Below are 24199 nucleotides of genomic sequence, written 5' to 3'. Positions count from 1 at the left end.
ATAAAAAACGGGTTGATATAATCTTAATATACAAATAAGCTTTGTAATATATGTAAATAATAAAACCGAAAAAAACTGTAATCATTTGTATATAATATTTAGTATATTTAATGCGTTTTTCGAAATTTTTTAATATCAGAAGAAAACCTAAATTGAACTTCCTAGTCTATTTTGTTACATACAAGTTAGATAGACAAAATATTAAATACAGTAATCCCCGCTTAAATGCCCCTTCTTAACATGCAAGACTTTTGAGACACTTAAGCGGGAAAGGCACTTAAAGAAATCCCGCTTAAGTCCCTCGAGGTACTTACCAAGCTTTTTCTCAAACACTTCGATCTTAAATTTTTTTCTTTTGGAATGAAAGTCACATTTATTTCTTATTAATAACAAAAATACTTATTAATAACAATAACTATGAAAAAAAAAGATTACAAAACTATGTATGTATATGCTTTCCTTCTGACAATTCTCAGCGCATTAAATGTCAAAACTATGAAAAGGCACTTAGAAGATGAAAATTGCAAACAATTTTGTATTTGTGGCTTAAATATTACATGCATTTAAGCGGGAAAGGCACTTAAGCGGGGAATTTCATATGTAAATTTAGATAAAAAACAAGTAAGGAAGGGCTAAGTTCGGGTGTAACCGAACATTTTATACTCTCGCAATTTATTTATTTAACTTTATTTATATTATATAATACACAATTTGACCCACATATTCGTCATATATATTGTATAAAGTTCATTGAAAGTTGGAAACCGTAATATTAGGTTAGAAGCACCGAAGTCCTCGTGTTCGATATATGGGGCCTTAAAAACCTATGGTCCGATTTCGGCGATTTTATTTGTGGGGCTGCCACACTATAAACATAGTATTTGTGCAAAGTTCTGCACCGATATCTTAACTAGTGCTTAATTTATATATTGTAATGTAAACGATTCAGATCGTTTTCAAAGTCCTGGTATATAGGAAGAAGGCGTGGTTGTAAAGCGATTTGGCCTATTTTCACAACATATCATTGGGATGTAAGGAAACTATTACAAACCAAGTGTCATTGAAATCGGTCGAGTAGTTCCTGAGATATGGTTTTTGACCCATAAGTGGGCGACGCCACACCCATTTTCCATTTTGTAAAAAAATCTGAGTGCAGCTTCCATCTGCCATTTCTTATGTGAAATTTAGTGTTTCTGACGTTTTTCGTTAGTGAGTTAACCCTTTTAGTAATTTTCAACCTAACCTTTGTATGGGAGGTGGGGGTGGTTATTATCCGATTTCTTTCATTTTTGGACTATATTAAGGAGTGGCTACAAAAAACGACTGCAGAAAGTTTGGTTTATATAGCTCTATTGGTTTCCGAGATATGTACAAAAAATCTAATTGGTGGCGGAGTCACGCCTATCTCCCCAAAAATATTACATCCAAATATGCCCCTTCATAGTGCGATCCTTCATACCAAATTTTATTTCCATAGCTTTATTTATGGCACTTTATGTGTTTTCGATTTTGCTCATTTTCGAAAGCAACCTTCCTATGGTGCCAAGAAATAAGTGTGCCAAGTTTCATCAAGATATCTTAATTTTTACTCAAGTTACAGCTTGCGTAGACGGACGTACGTACGGACGAACGGACAGACAGACATTCTTATTTGAACTCCACTCTTCACCCTGATCACTTTGGTATATATAACCCTATATCTAACTCGTTTAGTTTTGGGTGTTACAAACAACCGTTATGTGAACAAAACTATAATACTCTATAGCAAATTTGTTGCGAGAGTATAACAACGATGTAGCAAAATATGGTCCATAATTAAGCGGGGGCCATATAAGCGTAACATAATATTATTATTATTAACGCGTATTAAAACCCATTAGTCCACGTATAGTTTATTAAAATAAAATTAAAAATACCTCTTATCATGTTGACTATTTCATCAGCTTCTCTAGATAAATCACCACCAGGTCTAAAGGGGTTGTCCCAACCAGAGTCGGCACTAAAATAAATGTTTAAAATATTAATTTTTTAGCGTTTTTTTCGTAATATCTATATTACCTTTGCTGTCGATTATAATTTGGCATAGTTGTAACACTTGTCATTTTATCGATACAAATAAAAACTGAATTATTTAGTGTATTATTTTATTAGCTTTTATAAATTTTGTTTTGCAATATCAGATTTTCGGAAGTATACCGCTTGATTCGTTTAGGCGCGTGCAATGTTTTTTCCAATCTGCAAATAACAAAATAATAAACAAAATCCAAATTATTGACTAGTTTCAATATTTGAAATCCAGTTAAGCGCAACGCCATTTCTTCATATACATACATATATAATAGTTATTATAGAAATCAGAATTAAAATCAATAAACATGTTTTAGAATTAACATTCAATTTTGTTGATTCTGATATCGTCTGTATTACTAGATTCCAGCATAAGAAAATCCATCAAGCTACGTGGCTGTCCCCGGATCGAATCACTCGCAACCAGATCGATCATGTTGTAATAGATGGACGACATGTCTCCAGTGTTTTTGATGTGCGTACGCTTCGTGGTCCCAACATCGTCTCGGACCACTATCTTGCAGCAGCTAGGATACGCACCCGCCTCTGTGTAGAAAAGCGCACACGTCAACAAACACAAGGAAGGTTCGACATCGAGAAGCTGCAATCACAACCGACAGCCGAACGATTTTCTATTCGACTTGCACTCCTGCTCTCTGAGAGCACTCATCAGCATCTCGGTATAAGGGATCTGTGGGACGGCATATCAAACTCCTTACGTACAGCTGCAACCGAAACCATTGGCTTTCGGAAAAGAAAAAAAAACAGCTGGTATGATGAGGATTGTCGTCTCGTAGTGGAGAGAAAACAGACTGCCTACCTCGCAATGTTGCGATCGACCGCAACACGAGCGGGATGAGAAAGATACCTAGAGCTCAAGAGGAAAGCGAGACACATTTGCAGACAAAAAAAGAAAGAGGCCGAAATGCGTTTGTATGAAGAGCTTGACAAGCTGGCCGACAGGGGTAATGCTCGAAATTGAAATTTTACGAAAAAATCCGGCGACTAACTGAAGGTTTCAAGACCGGAGCACACTCCTGTAGGACCCACAGAGGTGATCTAGTTGTTGATGACCAGAGTATACTGTGTTTGTGGAGGGAACACTTCCCCAGCCTGCTGAATGGCAGTGAAAGTACAACACCAGGAGATGACGAACTCGATTCCCCAATCGACGACGATGGAACAGATGTTCCATTGCCCGACCGTGAAGAAATTAGAATAGCAATTACCCGCTTGAAGAACAACAAGGCGGCAGGGGCCGATGGATTGCCGGCCGAGCTATTCAAATACGGCGGCGAAGAGCTGATAAGGTGCATGCATCAGCTTCTTTGCGAAATATGGTCGGAAGAAAGCATGCCTGACGATTGGAATCTCAGTGTGCTCTGCCCAATCCATAAAAAGGGAGATCCCACAATCTGCGCCAATTACCGTGGGATCAGCCTCCTAAATATCGCATACAAGGTTCTATCGAGTGTACTGTGTGAAAGACTAAAGCCCACCGTCAACAAACTGATTGGACCTTATCAGTGTGGCTTTAGATCTGGAAAATCAACAACTGACCAGATATTCGCCATGCGCCAAATCTTAGAGAAGACCCGTGAAAAGAGGATCGACACACACCATATATTGGTCGACTTTAAAGCTGCTTTCGACAGCACGAAAAGGTGCTGCCTTTATGCCGCAATGTCTGAATTTGATATCCCCGCAAAACTAATACGGCTGTGTAAGCTGACGTTGAGCAACACCAAAAGCTCCGTCAGGATCGGGAAGGACCTCTCCGAGCCGTCCGATACCAATCGAGGTTTCAGACAAGGTTTACTCGCTATCGTGTGACTTCTTTAACCTGATGCTGGAAAAAATAGTTCGAACCGCAGAGATAAACAGAGAAGGTACAATTTTTTTATAAGAGTGTACAGCTACTGGCGTACGCCGATGATATCGATATCATTGGAAACAACACTCGCGCCGTTAGTTCTGCCTTTTCCCGCCTGGATAAGGGAGCGAAGCAAATGGGTCTGGTGGTGAACGAGGACAAGACGAAATATCTCCTGTCATCAAACAAACAGTCAGCGCATTCGCGTCTTGGCTCCCACGTCACTGTTGACAGTCATAACTTTGAGGTTGTAGATAGTTTCGTCTACCTGGGAACCAGCATTAACAGCAATAACAATGTCAGCCTTGAAATCCAACGCAGAATCACTCTTGCCAACAGGTGCTGCTATGGACTAAGTAGGCAATTGAAAAGTAAAGTCCTCTTTCGACGACCAAAAACCAAACTCTACAAGTCTCTCATCATTCCCGTCCTACTTTACGGTGCAGAAGCGTGGACGATGTCAACATCCGATGAGACGTAACTAGGAGTTTTCGAGAGAAAGGTTTTGCGGAAGATTTGTGGTCCCTTAAACATTGGCAACGGCGAATACTGCAGACGTTGGAACGATGAGCTGTATGTGTTATTCGACGACATAGACATAGTACAGCGAATAAAAAAACAGCAGCTACGCTGGCTAGGTCATGTTGTTCGAATGGATGAAAGTGCTCCAGCTCTGAAAGTATTCGATGCAGTACCCGCTGGTGGAAGCCGAGGAAGAGGGAGACCTCCACTCCGATGTAAGGACCAGGTGGAGAGGGACCTGGCTTCGCTTGGTATAACCAATTGGCGCCAAACTGCCAGAAGGAGGGATACGTGGCGCGCTGTTTTGGACTCGGCTATAACCGCGTAAGCGGTTTCTACGCCAGTCAAGAAGAAGAAGATATCTGCTGTTTAATAAACTTTAGTACTTTTATCATATTTTATTCTATTCATATGACGGGTTCATACACTTCTGATCAAACATTCGCCATGTATCGGCCTTAAAAAAAACCCCTCCCAAAGATGTGACAGAAAAAATTAAGTTTTAAATTAAAACTGACGAGTCTTGATGGGCGGGTCCAAAGGGTCTATCTCTTACAATTTTATTCAGATCGATTGGAGATACATACTATTATTTAGTAAGTAAAAAAAATTAAATTTTTAAATTATCGTGCGTTTTAACGCCTATATAGCGACAAGCCTGCTTCGAATACTGGAAACCAAAATTGATGCATTTATTTGTGAGATAGCCGCCGAAATGTTGGAAATAGTGTTCCAATCAATCCAGTCAATGGAGCGTTTGAGGCGCAGCCGCATTTGGTTTGAATTATATTCAAATATTAAATTGACGCCGTTTCTATCACATGACGACAGTTCCATATAAGAATTCTCCTTATTTTTCAGGATTACATGACTTTCTAGGAATTGTTTCAACGGAAAAATCATACTGTAATACTTTTCAAGGCCCCGGATATCGAACATGAAGTGCCTAAGGGTAATTTTTCACCGAATATATTATTAAATCTCTCAGATATTTTAATGTAATTCAGAGGAAATTATTTTCTTCTATGAGTGTCTCTGTTCCTAAAATTATTAAATTCGTGTCATAACTTCCCATAGCACCCATATACCTAATTATAGGTTTTCCAAAAATATTGTGGTCTTTATTCCGCATTTATAGGTTAATATGTGAGATATCTTAGCAAAACTAAGTGAGCGTATAGTCTTGGATATAGCGTACCTTGGTTGTGAAAATGCGTGAAATCGGTTCAGGAATTACATCAGTCCTCACATACTATATATGCTGATTCGTTATTAAATTGGACTTTATGCCGAATATATGGATCAAATTGTGTGTAAAACTATGTCAATAAATTGCGAGAGTATAAAATGTTCGGTTGCACGCCTGTTAATTTTACGTATCAATCAACTTTCATCAGTTTCTTTAAAAATTTAGTTTGGAGCCATACGACGTTCATCAACAACTCTATTTTCTCAATTACAACGTTGTATTATGTATTGGACAGAAGATATAATTGAATCCACATTTCCTGTAATTTTTTCTTTGATTTTTCAGTTTTGTAATTAGAATTCAACCTAAAGTATCATTTAATTTAAATATCTTGTTATACTGGCTAATTGTTATACTGGCGCCAATATCAGTAAAAGTTTGCACAAGAAATAAGCTGCAACGACGTTGAATTATTTTAAATGTTTTTGTTTATTTGATTCAAAATAATGTATTTATACTGTGAAAAAATATATACAGTTTGTCAAGAAACAGTTTACACATTGAAAATAAATACACTTTTTGACTTTTCGCAGAATTTTTTTTTTACTTTTTACTTCAGTTCAACTTTTTTTTAAATCAGGGATGTAACCTTCCTTGTATTTAGAATTGATGCAAAAAAGCTGCGAAAGCAATGCAAAAACAAAAGTTTACAAATACACACAATTTATAAGCACGTGTTATACAGTTAACCGTACTTTACCGTTAACTATTCTTCGTAAAGGCTTTTTCAATGAATTTGTCAATTAGGTGGTGATTCATTTTTGCTTTTTTCATATCTAAAGTACCCAATATTGTCTTTTTAATATGCCGTGCAAAGAGTTTAGTTTGAAGAGGTCCAATTATTGCCCCATAATCCCCAATGGGGTAAAAATGTTTGAGATGTAACAGCAATTATTTCTTTCACCTTCTAAATGGCTAAAATTGATCGGAAAACAAGGAAATACTAGAACCAAAGCGAGGAAAAGGTCATAAATTATAATTATGTAAGTGGACATGTACAGTGCCTAATGTCTTGAAAACTTAACCAAATTGTAAAAATTTCGATGTGTGTTCTTACAAAAGAGTTCTAGGAAGAGTGCAACATATAGATTTCTCATGAAACTGCGCGCCAAAACACTCTACGACATGAGTACGTATCAAGATCTTTAAATACGGTATGTAACCATCCCTGATTCAAAAAAAAAGTTGAACTGAAGTAAAAAGTAATAAATTTTGCAGCGGAAAGTGAAAAAGTGTATTTATTGTGTAAAAAAAAGTGTATTTCAATGTGTAAACTGTTACTTGAAAAACTGTATATTTTAGAGGCCGGGCCACGCATTGTTGTGGATTAGGTATGTTAAATTCTATTTTGGAAAACTACTTGATAAAGTGAAATTATTAAGGGAGTAACTAATTATTTAACTACTTTCCAAGTTTTTTGTCAGCTTTAGCGGTTTGTGATAAATATACCAAAACTCTCTCTTGGGTTTTTTCTCGCTAATTTATCAAACAATGAACCATATATGCCCTTCCGTACCTAGATCATGTGTTCCGAATTTTATAACTTCAATTGTTTGTTTGTTATATCCATTTATGTTTAACTACTCTGTCGTCTGTAATAGCAGACAAGCACAAGCAAATTCATCAAGCAACATGGCTGCATTCTGATCGAAACACACGTAATCAAATCGATCATGTTGTGATATACGGAAAACATGTCTCCAGTGTTTTAGACGTGCGTACGCTTCGTGAACCAAATATAGACTCGGATCATTATCTGGTTGCAACGAAGATACGCACTCGCCTCTGTGCAGCAAAGAACGCCGGTCAACAAACACAAGGAAGGTTCGACTTCGAAAATATGCAATCACAACAGACAGCCCAAAAATACTCTACTCGACTTGCACTCCTGCTCTCTGAGAACACTCAACAGCTTCTCTGTATAAGGGAACTGTTGAACGGCATGACAAACTCACTGCGTAGCGCTGCAGTCGAAACAATTGGATTTCGGCAACGACAAAAAACGAGCTGGTATGATGAGGATTGCCGTCTCGCAGCGGAGAGAAAACACACTGCCTACCTCGCAACGTTGCAAATGCCCACAACACGTGCGGGATGGGTTAAATACCGAGAGTTGATGAGAGAAGAGAGACGCATCTGCAGACAAAAAAAAGAAAGAGACCGAAATGCGTCAGTATGAAGAGCTTGAGAAGCTGGCCGAAAATTTTATGTAAAATAAAGCAACTTAACGAAGGTTTCAAGACCGGATCATCTTCATGCAGAAATCAATGTGGTAATCTGGTCACCGATGTCCAGGTCGTACTGGGATTATGTAGGGAACACTTCTCCGACCTGCTGAATGGCAGCAACACCAGGAGATGGCGAACCCGATTCCCCAATCGATGACAATGGAACAGATGTTCCACAACCCGACCATGAAGAAATTCGAATAGCAATTGCCCTCTTGAAGAACAACAAAGCGGCGGGGCCGATAGATTACCGGTCGAACTATTCAAATGCGGCGTCGAAATGCGGCTTTTTTGTAGAATATGGTCGTGATCATGTAGGGACCGAGAAGGTAATCTGGTAACGGATGTCCAGAGCACACTGGGATTATGGAGGGAACACTTCTCCGACCTGCTCAATGGCAGTGAAAGTACAACACCAGGAGATGGCGAACCCGATTCCCCAATCGATGACGATGGAATAGATGTTCCATTACCCGACCATGAAGAAATTCGAATAGCAATTACCCGCTTGAAGAACAACAAAGCGGCGGGGGCCGATGGATTACCGGCCGAGCTATTCAAATACGGCGGCGAAGAACTGATAAGGTGCATGCATCAGCTTCTTTGTAGAATATGGTCGGAAGAAAGCATGCCTGACGATTGGAATCTTAGTGTGCTCTGCCCAATCCATAAGAAGGGAGACCCCACAATCTGCGCCAACTACCGTGGTATAAGTCTCCTCAATATCGCATATAAGGTTTTGTCGAGCGTATTGTGTGAAAGACTAAAGCCCACCGTCAACGAACTGATTGGACCTTATCAGTGTGGCTTTAGGCCTGGAAAATCTACAATGGACCAGATATTCACCATGCGCCAAATCTTGGAAAAGAGCCGAGAGAGAAGAATCGATACCCACCATCTTTTTATCGATTTTAAAGCTGCCTTCGATAGCACGAAAAGGAGCTGCCTTTATGCCGCGATGTCTGAATTTGGTATCCCTGCAAAACTAATACGGCTATGTAAGCTGACGTTGAGCAACACCAAAAGCTCCGTCAGGATCGGGAAGGACCTCTCCGAGCCTTTCGATACCAAACGAGGCTTCAGACAGGGTGACTCACTATCGTGCGACTTCTTCAATCTATTGCTGGAAAAAATAATACGAGCTGCAGAACTAAATAGAGAGGGTACAATCTTCTACAAGAGTGTACAGCTCCTGGCGTATGCCGATGATATTGATATCATCGGAAGCAACAACCGCGCCGTTTGTTCTGCGTTTTCCAGACTAGATAAAGAAGCGAAGCGTATGGGTCTGGTGGTGAATGAGGACAAGACGAAATATCTCCTGTCATCAAACAAACAGTCAGCGCACTCGCGTCTTGGCTCCCACGTCACTGTTGACAGTCATAACTTTGAAGTTGTAGATAATTTCGTTTATCTGGGAACCAGCATTAACAACACCAACAATGTCAGCCTTGAAATCCAACGCAGAATCACTCTTGCCAACAGGTGCTACTTTGGACTGAGTAGGCAATTGAAAAGTAAAGTCCTCTCTCGACGAACCAAAATCAAACTCTATAAGTCGCTCATTATTCCCGTCCTGATGTATGGCGCTGAAGCGTGGACGATGGCAACATCCGATGAGACGACTCTTGGGGTTTTCGAGAGAAAGGTTTTGCGCAAGATTTATGGTCCTCTAAACATTGGCAACGGCGAATACCGCAGACGATGGAACGATGAGCTGTACGATTTATACGACGACATTGACATAGTTCAGCGAATAAAAAGACAGCGGCTACGCTGGCTAGGTCATGTTGTACGGATGGAAGAAAACACTCCAGCTCTGAAAGTATTTGATGCAGTACCCGCTGGAGGAAGCCGCGGAAGAGGACGACCTCCACTCCGGTGGAAAGACCAAGTGCAAAGTGACCTGGCTTCACTTGGTGTTTCCAGTTGGCGCCAAAAAGCAAAAAGGAGGAATGAGTGGCGCGCTCTGGTGGATTCGGCTATAATCGCTTAAAGCGGTTCCTGCGCCAAATATATATATATATATATGGTCGTAAGAAAACATGACCGACGATTGGAATCTCAGTGTGATCTGCCCGATCCAGAAAAAGGGAGACCCCACAATCTGCGCCAATTACCGTGGTATAAGCCCCCTGAATATCGCCTATAAGGTTCTATCGAGCGTACTGTGTGAAAGACCAAAGCCCACAGTCTAACTGATTGGACCTTATCAGTGTGGCTTTAGACCTGGAAAATCGACAACTGACCAGATATTCAGCATGCGCCAAATCTTGGAGAAAACCCGTGAACAGAGGATCGACACACACCACCTTTTCGTCGATTTTAAAGCAGCTTTCGACAGCACGAAAAGGAGCTGCCTTTAAGCCACTATGCCTGAATTTGGTATTCCCGTAAAACTAATACGGCTGTGTAAGCTGACGTTGAGCAACTCCAAACTCACTATCGTGTGACTTCTTTAATTTGATGGTGGAAAAAATAATACGAGCTGTAGAGCTAAAAAGAGAAGGTACAATCTTCTATAAGGGTGTATAGCTGCTGGCGTACGCCGATGATATTTATATCATCGGAAGCAACAACCGCGCCGTTAGTTCTGCATTTTCCCTGTCTAGATAAAGCAGCGAAGCGAACGGGTCTGGAGTTGAATGAGGACAAGAGGAAATATCTCCGTCCATCAAACAAACAGTCAGTGCACTGGCGTTTTGGCTCCCACGTCACTATTGACAGCCATAACTTTGAGGTTATAGATAATTTTAAATACCTAGGAACCAGCATCATCACCAATAATAATGTCAGACTTGAAATCCAACGCGGAGTGCTACTATGGAATTGAAACGTAATGTCCTTTCCCGACGAACAAAAACAAAACTCTTCAAGTCGCTTATCATTCCCGTCCTGCTTTATGGAGCAGATGCGTGGACGATGTCAACATCAGACGACACTAGGAGTTTTCGAGAGGAAAATTTTGCGCAAGATTACTGTAATTATTTACCAAACCTTTTATAATTGAATCATGCGATACATATGTATGTATGTATAAATGGGTACATATACAGTAGTTTTCCGAAATAACGAACACATTAATTGTCAGGCCTGTTCGTTACATCGAATTTTTCGTTAATTCGAGTACTCACTTAAAGGTCGGTTTCTCAATAAAAATTATTTAAACGTCCGTAAATTGTAGGTTAAAAAAATTGTTTTATTAAATTATTTGTTAAAAAACTGAAAAACCATAACAAATTCAAATCCAATAAATTCTTCCAAAATGGACCAATTCTGACACTTATACTTCTAATTGGTGCTGATCAATAATTTTAAGCTTTTTTATAAAATTCAACATTTTTTCAATTTGCCCATTTCTTTTGAATTTTTTCAAGTTTTATTTTTAATTCTGGTTTAATGTTATTTATTTATTTTTCTCTTTCTTCATATGTCTTCTTCATGAACCGAGTACTTACAAATCCCCGATGTTCGTTATTTAAGGTGCTCAATGTAACAAATTTGCTTGTTCGTTATACGCAGTTTTCGTTAAAACGAATATTCGTTATTTCGGAAAACTACTGTATTTTTTATACCCGGCGCTCAACAGAGTACACACAAAATTTATCAGCTAAATTCTGCCAAGATGAACCAAACGCAACAAAGTTGCTAAGAGAGTATAATAGTTTTGTTCACCTAACGGCTGTTTGTAACACCTAAAACTAATCGAGTTAGGTATGTATTTATAGCTAAGTAATCATATTGATGAGTAGATTGGAAATCCGGATGTCTGTCTGCCCGTCCGTCTGTCAGTCTGTGCAAGCGATAACTTGGGTAAAAATTGAGATATATTGACGAAACTTGGTACGCGTATTCCCTGGCACTATAAGAAGGTTGCTTTCGAAGATGGGAAAATCGGTCTACTGACACGCCCACAAAATGGCGTGCCATAATTAAGTCATAAATAAAGCTATAAAAGCAAAATGTGGTACAAATGATCGCACTAGAAAGGGGCATATTTGGACGTATTTGGGTCTCGCTCTCTATTAAGTTTTTTGTACATATCTCGTAAACTATCAAAGTTATATCAACCAAACTATTTAGAGTACTACCTCTAGTGTACTACCTTATACAATCCAAAAATGAAGGAAATCGGATTATAACCGTGCCCACCTCCCGTACAAAAGTTAAAAATGCTTTAAGGGGTTATATACAGTTAGAATTTTCAAAAAATCAATTTTTTTTATTTCATTTTCTTAATGTACATATATTTAAGAATACACACAGAAAATTTCATATCATTCCGGTGAATATTTTCAAAGTTACAAGCAAATTTGAAAAGGCGTTTCAGAGTGCTTGGAAGTACAAGGTCCGAGCGGCCGCGCGTTTTTCTCAAAATGGTGTTTTCAAAGTCGGTGACCAACATTACTCGAAAACGGCTAGACCGATTAGTCTCAAATTTTAACACGACCTTATTAAATATATTTTTTAGTAATTAATAGAAGATTTTTTCTCTCCGATAAATATTTTTTTTTATAAACAATTTAAGGCTGAAATTTCGGTGAAGAATCGATTTTTTTTTTGAGAAACCGCCATTTTGTCAAAAAATTTTATTTTGCTTATTCCTTCGATTAATTACTAGATTTAACATTATTTTAACGAAATCTGTTTGGTTTTTTAATTTCAAATGATCCAGTTCCGAGATATTTTGGTCACCGCAAAACGTCTTTTTTAAGAGGAGCTCCTGGAGATCAGCTGTAGCTCTTTTTCAAATAAATATTTTTACTAGTACTAAGTCTTAAAATACAGATAAAAGATACCATAATATGTTTATAAAATTTTTGGATCAATAAATTAAAAAGTTTTCTCAGAAAAAATTCTGGAAAATTTACTTTTTTTCGGCCGTCTAACTGTATATAACCCCTTAAGTCAGTAAGGAAAAACACTAGAAATCTTAAATTTCATTATAAAAAGGTACAGAAAGGCAGCACACGAATTGGTATACAAAATTTTAATTGGGCCTATCTCCGAAACTGCTCGACAAATTTCAATAAAACTCGGTTTATAATATTTTCCTGGCATTTCAATGATATGTTGTGAAAATATGACAAATGGGTTAACAACCACGCCTGTTTCCTATATACCAGAACTTTGAACTCTATCTGAATCGTTTACTTTACAATAATATGATATTTCTTCTAATAATATGACTCCGTACCAAAAATTGGTGAAATCGGGTTATAACTTCACCTAGCTCCCATATACCTAATATTAGGTTTTCCAGCTTTAAATGGACTTTATCACCATACCATATATATCAAATTCGGGTCAAATTCTGTGTTATATTAATAAAATTATATAAATTGTGAGAGTATAAAATGCACCCGAACTTAGCCCTTCCTTACTTGTTTTTTACTAATTTGTTCAATTTCTACATTTCTTTTAAATCTTTTCAAGTAATATTTGTAATTATGTTTTTACCACGATCTTATTTGATTTTTATACTCTCGCAACAAGTTGTGTTATAGTTTTGTTCACCCAGAAATAAAATAGTTAGATATATATAAATGATCAGGATGACGTGTGGAGTTGAAATCCGGATGTCTGTCCGTCCGTCTGTCCGTGCAAGCGATAACTTGAGTAAAAATTGAGATATCTTAATGATAACTTGAGGTTGCTTTCGAAGATGGACAAAATAAGCCATAAATAAAGTTATGAAAATAAAATTTGGAACACAGGATCGCATTAGGGAGGGGCACATTTGGATGTTATTTTTTTAAGTGGGCGTGGCCCCGTCCCCAAATAGGTTTTTTGTATATATCTTGCAAACCAATGAAGCTATATAAACCAAACCAAAAATGAAAGAAATCGGATAATAACCACGCCCACCTCCAATACAAAGGTTATGTTGAAAATGACTAAAAGTGCGTTAACTCACTAACGAAAGACGTCAGAAGCACGAAATTTTACATAAGAAATGGCAGATGGAAGCTGCACTCAGATTTTTTTACAAAATTGGCAAAATTGGATTATGGGTTAAAAAACTACTCGACCGATTTCAATGAAATTCGGTATATAACACTTTCTTGAGACCCTGATGACCCTGGAATGGTTCATAACCACGCCTACTTCCCATATAACTCAATTTTCCATCTGATTCGTTCACTTTATAATATATACATAAGGGTCGAATTGTGTTATCATTATAAAATTACATCAATAAATTGCGAGAGTATAAAATGTTCGGTGACACCCGAACTTAGCTCTTCCTTACTCGTTTTAATTCGCTTTAATTAGCTTCACTTGTATGTATGTATGTTTGTTTATATGTTTGTAACTTTTTCCACGGCAAGAAGGCGATCAAAAGTGTGAGCAACTCAGCCAAAAGATGCGCTTAAAAGTATGTTCATTATTTAAGGTACTCAATGTAAAAAAATAGCTTGTTCGTTATAAGCGGTTTTCGTTAAATCGAATATTCGTTATTTCGGGAAACTACTGTATCTATTCCATTTAAAACGTTTTTTTCTTACAGAAATGTTGCATTTATTCTGCCCTATTCTCTGTTAAAATTTTATTTTATTTTCTCAACATTTTTTGAGGTTCGCTTTTTCTTTTTAATTATGATGTACTCTAACCAGAAAATTAGAATTAGTTGACATACTTTAAGTACTAAACTGCTTCACAACTGCACTTGAAATCACCAAAACAATGTGCGAACTATTGCATGTGATTTGTTTGATGACATTTGAAACAATATAAGCAGTGAACCTACATAGCCGCGAACACACAAGACATAAACAAGCAACACTTGTTCGTATTCACGACAATGCAATGCATTGCTTACTCGTTTGCAAGAAAGGCAATGATAAATTGCTGTTAAATGCTTGTTCTCTATGTAGAAAAAACATGTTTATGCATGCAAATAATACATGTAAATTAATTAAGAGAAACAGTATTTTTATGTGTAAAAATATTCTTAAAACTAATGTTTTTTATAAAATAATTTACATTTTAGCATAAAAATAACAACAATGTGTGTTGACATAGATTAGGAAAATGTCTTGTTGCATTCGTTGACATAGGCTTGATTTTCATTGCCTTTCATTGTCATTGCCTTTAATGCCTTCTCCAACAGTAATGTCTTGAAGCAACAATGCTTGGTGAGAAAAAGTCATGCAAGTATTTACATTTGAATTGTTCGCTGAGAGCAAAACATTGCATTGCCACGTTCAATGAACGAAATCCATGTTCTCCTCCCCAAATTGTAAGTTTCGGTCGATCTCTGTTCGATGCAACTCTGTGGTATCCATAAAACTAGTATCTGCGGCGGCGCTAATATATAAGTACCATATCTCTTATTTACTTGAATAGTGTCATAACTCAAAAAACACAATTTTTGAGTTGAGTATGCAGAAATGTGCGTAATTTAATATTGTATATTAACCCTTTCATGTCAAAATTAAAATGGGCGGAGCTAACATTTTTTTTAGGACAGATATATATTAGTCTTAACTCAAATATGAAGTGGTAAAAATTTCAAAGTCCTATGTATCCTGGTTCATTAGTTACAGGATGTTGCTTATAGGCACAAATTAGATTATTATAAAAAAACTAAACACTTTTCTAGTGAAATTTTTTTTTAAATAACTCTCTTATCTTTACTTATTTATATAGTTCACTTTGTTTTAAAATAAAACAATTTTTTTTTTATGTTTTTGAGTACTTTTTGTATAAACACTGCAGTATAACTTTTTCGCGAAACCGATTTTGACAATTCCACTCTGCGGAGAAGGCCTACTGAATGAATACGTGCACAGCTCATTACAAAAAATGTAACTGTAAGCTTGCACAACACATAAGTCTACATAATTGAAAAAACCGCTGGTCAAAAATATTTAAATAACGAGAGTTAGAAGCCGGTAAGTACAATGTTGCCTATGGGCAACATTTGGCATGAAAGGGTTAATATATATATTAATTTATTGTATAAAAATTTCATTCCGATGGGAATGTGCCGTTCTTAAACTTGTTATGTTGCATTAGTTTTTAACCATAATCACGACACTTCTCAGTTGTGACAGAATTAGTTATAATTTTTTTTACGAAATAACGACATATTTTGTGTTCCAACACATATTGTGAAAAGGTGAATTTGATTTTCTTTTCAGAAAGAACAACACATTTTGTATTACAACGAAATTGGTAAAAAAATAATTATATTTTTCATATTGCTTTTTTCAGCAAAAACGACTCATTTGACTTATGACGACGAAATTGATTTATATTTTTCACAAATAACAACATAATACAAAGTGGGTCACATTTATGACCAAGAAAAATCATTAATACACTCTATTTGGTCCATTTATGTTCAACATTATATTTAATATATTGCAGGCCACTAGATTTGTCAATAAACTGATGGTATTTTTCTATATTTGCTAAATAAGAGACAATTGAAAACTTTAAATCGCTCTCCTGAAAAATCGACTTTGAGTTGTGACACTATTCAATTAAATGAGCGATATATTCTTATATTGATAACGATCCACGTTCTCCTCCACAAATTCAAAGTTTCGGTCGATCCCTGGTCGATCAAACTCCGTGGTATCCATAAAATTAGTAAGTGCGGTGGCGCTAATAAATTAGTACCATATACAGTATTTTTCGCTTAATTGCACATTCAATTTGCACAAATTTTCGTTCAATTAACAGATACTTGCCTTATTGAACAATTTGTTCAATTACAGGAATCAATCTTAATTGGGCCACATTGAAAATTAAGGGGTTGGGTGGGTTTCAAAATTAGACACTTTTTTTGCCTTATTAAATAGTACAATATTAGGCGTATTTTATTTAACCAGCAAATTAAGCTATTAGCTTATTTTGTATGGAAGAATTAGCCAACATAATTATGTTGGCTTGCCATAAGCTATCATAGCTTGTATATTGAATTGAAGTTGGTAATAGCGAGCACTTTGACAATGAAAATATAAACTAGTCAAAATTTTAAATTCTATCGAACTTTATCCATATTTATTTTGGCCATCCCGGATCTAATAATGATTGTAGATTATTATCTATCGAAATATTTTTGGTTTATTGATTTGGATGAACCAATAATGAGTTATGCTGTCCACGGCAAGAATCTTTTTTTTTTGGACCTCCCATGGGAAATGTGGAACCAGCTGAGCTTTCGGAATTTGTAAATACAAATTTAACAAAATACTGTTTACATATGTATCTTTAATATGCTAAATAGTTTAAAATAAATATATGATTGTATATATTTAAAAAAATTTTAACAAGTAAGGAAAGCCAAAGTTCGGGTTCAACCGAACAATTTATACTCTCGCAATTTATTGATATAGTTTTATTAAGATAACGCACAATTTTACCGATATATTCGGCATAAATTCCAATAAAATAACGAAAATCATCATATACGGTATATAAGGGCTTAGGTAATTCCTAAACCGATTTCACCAATTTTCACCACCAAGGTACATACACTATATCCAATAATATATGGCCACTTAATTTTGTTAAGATATCTCACATATTGACTGATATATGCGGTATAAAGCCCACAGCAAGTTTGATAATCCGAATATATATATGTATATATATATATATATATATATATATATATGGGAGCTTGGGGAAGTTATGACCCAATTTTAATCATTTTTTGTACAGAGAGACACTATTAGAAGAAAAAGATTCTGTCCAACTTAAATTAAAATATCTGAGAGATTTACCGATATTTCCGGAGAAAAATTACTCATAGGCACCGAGTTCTTTATGTTCGATATCCGGAGTCTTCAAAAGTTATAGTCCCTTTTCGACAGTTTTTCCACAAGTAGTGCCATTCCTCAAATACAAGTTGTAAAGTTTTATTCCGTTATCTTCATTGGTTCTTAATCAATATATTATAAAGTGAAGGAATCAGATGAAATTAAAAATTGAGTTATGTGTAATACATAATATAATATAACACACAATTTGACCCAAATATTCGGCATACATATACATATGCATATGTTATAAAGTCCATTGAGAGTTGGAAACCCTAATACTAGGTACATTGGAGTTAGGAGAAGTTATGATCCAGTATCATTTTTTTTTTGTTTATTAGAAGCACTGAGGTCTTCAAGTTCCATATATGGGGCCTTGAAAACTTATGGTATGATTTCGGCGATTTTTAGAAGGGAGATGCCACACTATAAATGCAGTTTTATGCAAAGTTCTGTTCCAATATCTTCAATAGCAACGTATTAACGTATATATTGTAAAGTAAATGATTCAGATTGACTTCGCAGACCTGGAATATAAGAATTATGCGTGCTTGTAACCGATTTGGCATATTTTCACAACATATCATTTGGATGCCAGGAAAATATTATGAACCGAATTTCACTGAAATTGGTCGAGTATTTTCGGAAATATGGTTTTTGACCCATAAGTGGGCAGATCTACGCCCATTTAAAATGTTGTATACCATTTTGAGTGCAGCCATTCTGTACCATCTTTATAATGAAATTTAAGGTTTCTGGTGTTTTTACTTTAGTACCTAAAAGAAACGATTCTAGAGAGTTTCCGTCGGGGCCCACTTCCCCAAAAAAAATTACGTCTCAATATACCCATTCATACTTTTTTACCAAATTCAATTTTCATTGGTTTATTTATGGCATTTTGTGGGTGTGGCAGTAGTCCGATGTAATTCATAATTTCAATACCAACATCAGGGTACCAAAGAATATGTGTACGGACAGACAGAGGGATTTCAAATCCTGTCATACTGATCATTTATATATATATATAGCCAACTCTATACTAATCGAACTCTTTCATTTTTGGTTGATATAAACAATCGTTATGTGAACAAAACAGCACAATACCGCTTTCTTTGGCACCGCTATCTGAAGGTACCGTTGGAAAGAAGTCTCCTGATTAAAAATATTTAGGGTTTAAGGTACCGCAGACGCATAGTTTTCGAGATATTCGGCATTAAAGTTAAAAAAATCAAAAATGTCAAAATCAGTTTCACACACTTTAAAACATTTTACATCAAATATTTCAAATTACATTGCTAACATTCAATGAAATTCAAATTTTACATTTATTTAAAGATTTTAACCAAAAATAATTTTTGATTTTAAAAATCAATTTTCACTCGAATACTTCCCAAGATTTATATGATTGAAATTACACGGAAAACGAGCGCTGACACATTGTAGATACCATATATGAAGAATTTCGCAAAAAGAGGAAATTCCACTTTTGTTTTGCTAAATTTACTCTTTTTTATTTAACAAAATAAATTTTTAAAAATCATATCGAGGATAATCCCTTATGTTGCTAACACTTGTGTTGACTCGACCAGGGTTATTTTTTTAAAGCGCCAGTGCAGAAAGGATTTCTACGCGAAAAAACTTCGAACACCCCTGGTTTTAGCTCGACCAGGATTATTCCTTTTGAAGCGCAGCTGAAGGCCGCAAATGCAGAAAGGTGCGAAAAAAATTCAGACATCCCTGGAAAGATTTTTTATATACAGTACTTTTCGTTTAATTGACACTATGGTTAATTGGTTTCGCCGTTTAATTTTACGGTGTCATCGGGCAAAAAATATAGCATATGAAAGCACATGTAAATTTTCTCGGATAATTGAACTCGATTAATTGATTTTCCCGCTTAGTTGATTCAAAATATGTGTCATCAAAAATCTTTTTCCTTTTAACTTTCCCCAGTTAATTCCACCAAATAACTCTGTCGAAAAAACTAATCTTCTAATCAACACTGTATAATTTTTTTAATAATAAATTTGAATAACAAATATGTATATATATGCACATATGTACCTACATAAATAGATTCACAGATACTATTGCTATTGCATTTTTTCCTATAATGGTAATGCAGTCTCCTTTAAGGGGTTAGGTGGGTTTAAGAGGTTGAAAACATGAGTATATTTAAATTGTTTTTTTAATGTATACAATCATATATTTCATTTAGTATAATAAAGATACATATTTAAACAGTATTTTGTGAAATTTATATTTACAAATTCCGAAAGCTTAGCCGTTGGTACCTCATCTTCCATGAAGTGTCCAAAAAAAGGTTCTTGCCGCGGACATCATAACTCATTATTGGTTCATCCGAATCAACAAATCAAAAATACAGTGGCTCACAGCTTATTTCGTGTAAGCAACAATTTTGATAATACTGATATGAAATTAATATTTTTTGCTCTGAACTAAATGAACGAATGATGCAATTATATTGATAATTTAGTTTTAAATACAAAACATGTAAAAAAATTTACAAAAGTATTCCAATTCAATATTTTATTAAACAAAAACCAAAAACACTCATAATTCATGGGTCACAGCTTATTTCGTGTGGTATAAAAATTCTTACTAAAAAGTTATAAAAAGTAAACCAAAATAAAATTTCAATATTTTGTGGAAAAGCCTTTTTGCTCGATTACAGCTTTCATGCGGTTTTGCATTGATTCCACCAATTTTTTTGTATAATCTGGCGATATTTTACCCCACTCTTCCTTCAAAGCCGCTTTTAGAGTTTGGACGCTAGAAATGTGGTGTTTTCTAATATTAATTTCCAGAATGTGCCATACATTTTCAATAACGTTCAAATCTGGTGACTGTGCAGGTATTTGGACGAGGTGTAGACAATTCCAAATGAGCCAAGTTTGTACAAGACCAGATTTATGTTTAGGGTCGTTGTCCTGGTAGAAGCGAAAAGTGTCACGCATACCCAGGTCTTCTGTACTTTGAAGCTAATTTTGCTTCAGTAAGTCTAGGTACACTTCTTTATTCATAGTGTAGTCTATGAACTCCAATCGACCAACGCCTGCAGATGACATACACCCCCAAACCATTACATGACCGCCACCATGTTTTACTGTTGCGCGTAAATTTTTTGTTTGGAGCTCAGTATTTGGTTTCCGCCATACGTATGCTTTACCATCTGACGCAAAAAGATTAAACTTGCTCTCATCGGCGAAAATAACCGTATTCCAAAAAGCATTGTCCTTGCTTAAATGGTCTTTTGCGAACTGTAAACGGGCTTTTTATTTTTCTTATTTATAAAAGGCTTATTCCGTGCTGTTCGCCCATGAAAATGGGAATCCCTTAATATTCTGCGCACAGTTCATCCATAAACATGAAACACATTTTTTGCCGAGAAACATTTCAACATCTTTGGTCACTGCTGGAGCACTTAACATTGGTTCTTTTTTAATTTTTTTGAAATCCACCTCTCATCCGTTTCATTAAACATTTTATTAGGAGCCTTTCGACCCTTGTTATGCACGCGATTTTCACGTACAAAGCGCTGAATTATATATTGAACTGTACATGAACTTAAATCAACCATTTCAGCAATTTGTTTTTGCGTTTTTCCACTTTAAAAATGTTTAATAACTAATTCGCGTTTTTCAATTGAAGTGCGTGGACCCATGTTGATATACCGCGTAATTGCAACTGATCTGCATTGTTTTTAGAGCATAAACTGCTTCTTAAGTATTCATAGTTCACACTTTGATTTACCGTTAGTTTTCTGCATCCGTTATTTCCATGTATCACATGAACGAAAATCAACACACGAAATAAGCTGTGACCCATGAATTATGAGTGTTTTTGGTTTTTGTTTAATAAAATATTGAATTTTAATACTTTTGTAAATTTGTTGACATGTTTTGTATTAAAAACTAAATTATCAATATAATTGCATCATTCGTTCATTTAGTTCAGAGCAAAAAATATTAATTTCATATCAGTATTATCAAAAATGTTGCTTACACGAAATAAGCTGTGAGCCACTGTATATGTTGTTAATGAACGAAGGAAAAAAGAAAAATTAAAAACTGAATTCTTGATAGAATTCTTGAATAACTTTTGTGGTCTAATTTTCGCTTTATACTGACTCGAAAAATAGTTGTAATAAAGATGTGTGGGAATTTTTCAACAGAATCGCTTCATAACTTTTTAAGAAATAGTGTCCACTGACTTCAAAATTCCAGTTTTGAGATAAATCCATTTAAAGTTTTACATTCTTGAAATTTTAATCATATCGATTTCATACTTTTGGATAATATTTTAATATTGTACTATTTAATAAGACAAAAAACTTTCAAATTTTGTTTCCCACGTAATCGCTTTCTTACTTACCAATCGCTTACTTAACCTAATGGTGATTCCTATAATTGAACAAACTGTTCATTTAAACAGGATTCTTTTAATTGAAAAAATTGTGCAATTAAGCGAGTATCTGTTAATTGATTCCCCGGTTAATTTAACGAAAATTTGATGCAAAAGAAAGTACTACGACAAAAAACTATGATATGCAAATAAATAAAACGCAGTGTTGCAAAATAGTTTAAATATAGTTCCTAAGGTGTGGCAAAGCTAGGTTTCCACATAATTGTAAACACACAAACCTTTTTAGCTATTAGGGTGTTAAGTGATTTTTAAAATAAGTAATTATAATCTCACAACAAAAGTTGCTAAGAGAGTATTATAGTTTTTTTCACATAACGGTTGTTTGTAAATCATAAAACTAAACGAGTTAGATATAGGGTTATATAAAATTCGAATGTCTGTGTGTCCGTCCGTCTGCCCGTGCAACGGATAACTTTAGTAAAATTTGAGATATCTTGACGAAACTTGGCACATATGTTCCTTGGGACCGTGAGAGAATTGGTTTCGAAAATGGGCAAAATAGGACCACTGCCACGCCCACAAAATGGAAAAACCGAAAACACATAAAGTGTCATAACTAATCCATAAATAATGTTATAAAAGTAAAATTTGGTACAAAGGCTCGCCCTTTTTTGAGAAAGTGGGCGGGCACCGCCCCCAAATACATGTATATATCTCGCAAAACAATAAAACTATATAAACCAAACTTTCTGCAGTCGTTTCTTTTAGCCACTTCTTAATATAGTCCAAAAATGAAAGAAATCGCGTAATAACCACGCCCACCCCCCCATACAAAGGTTAGGTTGAAAATTACGTGCGATACCTCACTAACAAAAACATCGGAAACACTAAATTTTGGAAAAAAAACAGGAAAGATAAAGTAATTTTTTTTTTGCTGACATATATTTTGAACCAACTAAGTGGGACCGGGTTCAATTATCAGGAGAAATTTACATGTGCTTTCATATGCTATATGTTTTTGCCCGCTCTCACGGTTCAATTAAACGGGGAAACCAAATAACTTGTATTCTTATATTGATAACGATCCATGTTATCCTTCACAAATACTAGTTTCGAACACCAGCAACAACGCCCCAAACCATGACATTGCCACGATTGACAGTAGAGACTTGCTGCTTTTCTCCGAACTTCCGAACTTAAGTTTTTCCATCACTTCCAACAATGTTTTATTCTCAATTTTAAATTTTACGATAAGGTTTTTCACATTAGTTGAAATTTCTTTCAGAGTACCTATTGCAACAATTATACACTACTTGAAATGTCTTATGCAAAGAATGAAAACAAATTTAAAAGAAACGCTACTTTCTAGTTTGCAACAAGTACATACATATACCATATAGGAAGTACGTAGATTTTTGTCAAGGTTTTCTTCTAGTTTTTTGTGGTTAGTTTGTTTTATTACTATTGGAATTCCTTTTTTTCTAAATTCATTATGAGCTATAAATAAAGCAATACTGCTCATCAGTTTTTCCTTATTACTATTACATTTAACATAATATTAAAAATATGGGACTTTACATAGACTTTCGTCACTCACTATTATAAGCAATCTCTTTGGTAGTATGCCAGAAATTGTAAGTAGAACTATTCAACTAACTGAACATATTTCCTTTTTAGAAGATGTCACATCCATTTTCAGATTTGAACATACATTAAAAAATATTTAAGAGTTCTATATAATCGAAGGTTTTCTCTCGCACTTAATGCTAACAATTGCTATGCCTAATTAAAACATGACTTAATTTGGCGTGTGTACATACATACATATGTCAAAAAAGGAATGGTGTATGTTTATACATACATAGCTAAGTTAAAATCACAAACCTGATTTGTACATAAGTCATATATTAAAATATTGCTAAAAAAATATTTATCACTGATTATATATATACGACATATTTGTTTTAATAAAAACAAAAAAGAACATTAAGAATAATTCACAACACCACACTCAATTTAATTTTCTATTGTCGAAGCTAAAGGCTCCACCCGCTTTTTTTTATGAAGATAATAGTGTATAATTCCATACACATATATA

At 35.3% G+C, this 24199-nt stretch overlaps 1 protein-coding gene across 5 annotated transcripts in view; it reads right to left on the bottom strand.

Moving 5' to 3' along the window:
* LOC105215036 (uncharacterized) overlaps positions 1-24199 on the bottom strand; it is a 31472-nt gene that overhangs the window by 6782 nt on the left and 491 nt on the right. For 3 of the 5 annotated variants that reach the window (XM_054230453.1, XM_054230450.1, XM_054230452.1), the window contains exons 2-3: positions 2059-2235; positions 1917-1999 (exon numbers count right to left, since the gene is read on the bottom strand). In XM_054230453.1, coding sequence (XP_054086428.1) covers positions 1917-1999; positions 2059-2102 — 127 coding nt within the window. In that variant the 5' untranslated portion in view covers positions 2103-2235. Of the gene's footprint in view, positions 1-1916; positions 2000-2058; positions 2236-23240; positions 23367-23985; positions 24154-24199 lie in introns of those variants that run through there. The other 2 variants (XM_054230451.1, XM_054230455.1) reach the window with 2 other exon arrangements.

The sequence above is a fragment of the Zeugodacus cucurbitae genome, chromosome 5 (genome assembly GCF_028554725.1).
Source record: "Zeugodacus cucurbitae isolate PBARC_wt_2022May chromosome 5, idZeuCucr1.2, whole genome shotgun sequence".
Taxonomy (NCBI): Eukaryota; Metazoa; Arthropoda; class Insecta; order Diptera; family Tephritidae; genus Zeugodacus; species Zeugodacus cucurbitae.
The sequence above is the reverse complement of the archived record's forward strand: the minus strand, read 5'-3'. Positions and strand labels throughout refer to the sequence as shown.